This window comes from Neophocaena asiaeorientalis, unplaced genomic scaffold (assembly GCF_003031525.2).
Source record: "Neophocaena asiaeorientalis asiaeorientalis breed wild unplaced genomic scaffold, Neophocaena_asiaeorientalis_V1.1 scaffold77, whole genome shotgun sequence".
In the NCBI taxonomy this organism is placed as follows: Eukaryota; Metazoa; Chordata; class Mammalia; order Artiodactyla; family Phocoenidae; genus Neophocaena; species Neophocaena asiaeorientalis.
In genome coordinates this window covers 702,249-706,509 of record NW_020174645.1, presented here as the reverse complement: position 1 = coordinate 706,509, position 4,261 = coordinate 702,249, and the positions used below count along the sequence as shown (strand labels likewise).

The following is a 4,261-nucleotide window of genomic DNA, read 5'->3' as shown; positions in this document are numbered from 1 at the left end:
GGGTCAGGGGTCAGGGGTCAGGGGTCGCCCGGAAGCCTCTCCAGCAGCCAGGACTCTGGGCCCCGCCTACAACCAGCTCAAACCACACCGCCCCGCCCGGAAACCTCTCTAGGCGGCAGCCCCGCCTCCCGCCCGGTGGAGGCCTGCGGGCACCGCTGAGCACACCCTCTTCTTCCGCGTCCACAGCCAATCCGGGAGCAGACGCGGGGGCCGTAGAGCAATCAGAACGCCGGGCGTGTTACTGCCAAAGCGTGGCCCCGGGGAGGTGCCGGCAGAGGCCAAAACGGGCTTCCGGCCGTGGTGGACACGTGACTGCGGCCCCTCCGGGCCCTGCCTGCTGGGCTTCTGCGGGGAGCGGGGAGGAGAGAGGGCCGTGCAGCGGCCGCTCTCACGGGGCGAGCTGGGACACCGCCCCGCGTCTGATGCAGCAGCCCTGGCCCTGGGGCTGCGGGGAACACGGTGGGGAGTGGAGAGCAGGCAGAAGCTTGCTCCAGCCCCGCCTCCCAAGGGCAGCCGTGTCTGTTTCCTGTGCCCGGACCTGCTGGGGCTTGAGATTGCGGGCTCCCCTACAGCGGGCGTTAACACTTCCCTGCAGCGTTTCCGGGGCATTTGGACTACCGTCTCGCCAAGAATCGGTTTGGTGGAGTCTACTGAGTGGGCCCTGATATCGTGGGGCTCGAAAGATGTGAATTTTTGGTACCCAAGGGAGAACAAGAAAGGTTCGGGGCAGGACAGGTAGTCACTGCGGGAGGAGAGCAGAGAGCACTCTGGGAAGGAGGACGGCGCAAAAAGGATGGAATTCTCCGTGTCCTGCAGCCGAGCCCGGGATGGCGGCGCAGGGGGTGCTTAAGTAGCTGCTGGTGGGTCTTGGGGGCTGAGGAGAGAGGGAGAGTCGCGCGTCACTGAGCGGAGAGTGCTGGGGTCTCTGGGGCGAGCACTGCCCCCGCAAGGACTCACCCTCTGCCCTTTGGCATACACGCCGTAGCCGGTGACGTTGGCTCCATTGGACAGCCCCGTGGCCGTCAGCACGGGCGGCTTCCAGGAGACCTGGACAGTGGCTGGGGTGGCCGCGGCCTGGACGGCAATGTCCTGGGGAGGGGCGGGAGGACCTGGGGGACAGAGCAGAGGAGCTTTCAGGACGCGGCCCTCTGGCAGAAGAGCTGCTACCACGCCCGGCTGGGGGCGCCCGGAAACGGAGATCTTCTGTCAAAGCCTCCAGGGGTCGCGGGCAGAATATGAAGCGTGAAAGCAGGGCAGGAGGGTGAGGAGGTGGCAGCTACCGGACACGCGCGGTGCCCTCCTGGAACCCCGCTCACGGGTGCCCCGTCCCCAGGGGAGCCCCTGACCCGGGCCAGGCCAGCCGGCCACGAGGACCCAGCGTTTGGCAGAGGAAAGAAATCCCTGCCGCCTCTCCATCCTCTTCCGCGCCCCTCCTCCCTCCGCCTTCCCTCTGTCCCTCCGTCTCTCTCTTCATCAGACTTGGGGGCAGTGAGCTGGACCGCACATCCCCCGTCTCACCGCCTTGCGGGACAGGACGGAACCAGAAGCTGGAGAGAGACGGTTCTGATGAAGCCACCCGGCCCTGGACACCGGCTCTGCACACACACTGCCCGGCTGACCAGCTGGGCCGCTTCCTTTGCCCCCGAACCCGTTTGAATCGCGCTCACCATGGAAGTCTTGAGCAGCTACTTCAACCAACAAGGAGGCCAGGGTCACGTCGCTGGTCCTTCCAGGTGGCTCTTGGGGACAGCAGGACCACCTGTCTGCCCTGTAACCCACAGGCAGCTCCTTTTCCCCCGGGTCTGTCTGGTGCAAAACCCCCATAACTAGCGTTCTATTTGGAAAGGAACGTGTAACTTTCCGGAGGAAGGTATGAGCTTCATCCTCCAAGACGCGGCTCCGGCCCGTGGATTTGTGTGGGGGGCAGTGGCTGTTTGCTGAGGGTTTTCTACGCGCAGCTCGTTCTGCTACTCACTTTGGACTCTTTACATCACTTGATCCGCACAACAGTCCTGTGAATTCAGCGCATCCTTGTTTTGCAAATGAGAAAGGTTAGGTTCGAGGGCAGCTGCTCGGCTATTGTGTGTTGGAAGCTCCGGCCTGCAGCTCAGTGCAGCTCCTGAGTAGGGCTGATGCAAGCCACCCTCAACACACCGCAATATGGGGCTTCTGAACTTCCCTACAACCGGCTTCAGAAGTTAAATTCTACCTGGACGGTCCATTCAAACATGACAGATTCAGGCGGACTCTCAACCACTGCGCCACCAGGGAAGCCCGGGTCATTATTCTTAAGGGCGAAGGTCAAGAACTGAAACTGGCTTGGGAGTTTGCTGGGTGCTCACTTCTACCACGAGAGCAATGACAGCGGAGGGCCGGGGTTTTGTGGGTGGGGAAGACTTGTGTAGCTGTGATCTGCCAGCTCCAGCCCATCCCTCCAGTGGCTGAGAGGTGAGGGGGGTCACACTGACGTCCATCACGTGGGGACACCTGGTCCAGCCACGTGCCCGATGATGAACTCACACTGAACGAGGTTCAGGGGCTGCCCTCCCCATGCCTCTCACTTGTGACATTTCCACAGTCCAAATTCTCCTCTGCCCGGACAGGCAAAGGCACTAGTCCGCTGTGGACTGCACGTCCCCCCCAAATTCGTATCTTGCAATCCTAACCCCCAAGGTGATGGCGCTTGGAGGAGGGGCCTGTGGGAGGTGATCAGGTCATGAGGGGGGAGCCCCCATGAGTGGGATTCGTGCCCTTATCAACAAGGCCCCAGAGAGCTCCCTCACCCCATCCTCCAGGTGAGGACACAGTGTCTTCACCGTCTAGGAGCCAAGAAGTGGGCCTCGCCAGACACTGAGTCTGCCCACGCCTTATCTCGGACTTCCAGCCTCCAGGACTGTGAGAAATAAATGCGTGCTGTTCATAGGCCACTCAGTTTACGGCATTTCGTTACATCAGCCTGAGCTGACTAAGACAGCCAGGAATTGGGCGTGAACCTATGGGAACAGGCCCTGGGCTCAGCATCTTCTCCTGGTCCCTCTCCATCTCGACGTGAGCTTCTCCACGAAGACTCTCCCGGCTGTCCCAACGTACCTGCTCTTGCCTCTCCTCAGAGGCCCTGGGGTCTCTGGGTTTGGTGTCTCTGGTTTCTTCACCCCCCAGCACTGACCACAAGACTTCACGGCAGGAACCAATGAAAAGCTCAAGTCCTCACTCGCCCAATATCCATGATCTGACATCCCGATAGGCAGGCAGGAAACCCAGCATCACCTTACAAGATGAATGAACCGACCCTTCATAAATCAGTTCCTACTCAGACCTGCTTCCTCCTTGAAGTAATGTCTGTCCCGCCTGCCCCTGACCTTGCTGCTTTGTAGGTCAGACTCTAGTTGATGATGGAGTTCAAAAAGACCGGAGAGCACCATGGAATAAACAGCAAATCCAATTAGATGGAGATGGAAGGCTTTCTGCAGTTAGTAGAAATGATCCTGGAGAACCACTGAACTGTTTGTCAGCTTGCTGACAAATGAGGTTGGGCAGAGCTGGATTAATTAATCACAGAAGACAAATCCGAGGAGGGTGACAGGCATTTTGAGGGAATTCTGTGAACATCACAGGACTAAAATAAGCCCTCGAGGTATCAAAATATGCCCTCACGTATCTTTGCAGACACAACCTTCTTTGCTCCAGGAAGGCTGCTCTTCCCCAGGTGTTCGGGCTCCCATCCTGCGCACAGCTGCCTTACTCAGAAGGGCTGCCCTGTACGTGAGCCCCAGGCGAGATCAGCATGACGGAACCTCATGGAGACGGCAGTGGCGGCTGCCCCGTAGATAAATCGGAGGATGTCCATCTCAACCCATCTCTTTACAGTTTCCTGGGAGAGAGTGGGGGCGGGGGGCGGATGGGAGAGGGGTGCATTCCTCCTCCTGTTACAGCTGGGAGTGCAGGGAAGGAAGCAGACGGGTGCCTGGAACCCAAGATAGCATCCACAATGGAACTTCATGTCTTCGCAGATTTACCCGTATGTGTGAGATATATATGCGTATATGTATGTATATCAAAAGGAGACATGAGAAGAGAGAACAATTTTGAGAGCGCTGTGGGCACCCCCTCCATGGTTCCTCTCTGTGAGCGCACGTCCAGGAGTGGGTGACACGGGGAAGACGGAACCCTCCAATTGCCCAGGGTGCTCTCATTTCCTCCGGTCTTCTGTAGGACGAGCCTCTTACAGACGCAAGCGTTAAATATTTCCAACAACACGGCC

The 4,261-nt window shown here is 59.2% G+C and overlaps 1 protein-coding gene across 1 annotated transcript in view; it reads right to left on the bottom strand.

The window, feature by feature from the left end:
• Nucleotides 1–4,261, bottom strand: part of RIMBP2 (RIMS binding protein 2) — a 54,250-nt gene that overhangs the window by 33,671 nt on the left and 16,318 nt on the right. Inside the window, exons 6-8 of the mRNA XM_024758464.1 lie at nucleotides 958–1,109; nucleotides 701–810; nucleotides 166–445 (exon numbers count right to left, since the gene is read on the bottom strand). Coding sequence (XP_024614232.1) covers nucleotides 166–445; nucleotides 701–810; nucleotides 958–1,109 — 542 coding nt within the window. The remainder of the gene's footprint in view (nucleotides 1–165; nucleotides 446–700; nucleotides 811–957; nucleotides 1,110–4,261) is intronic.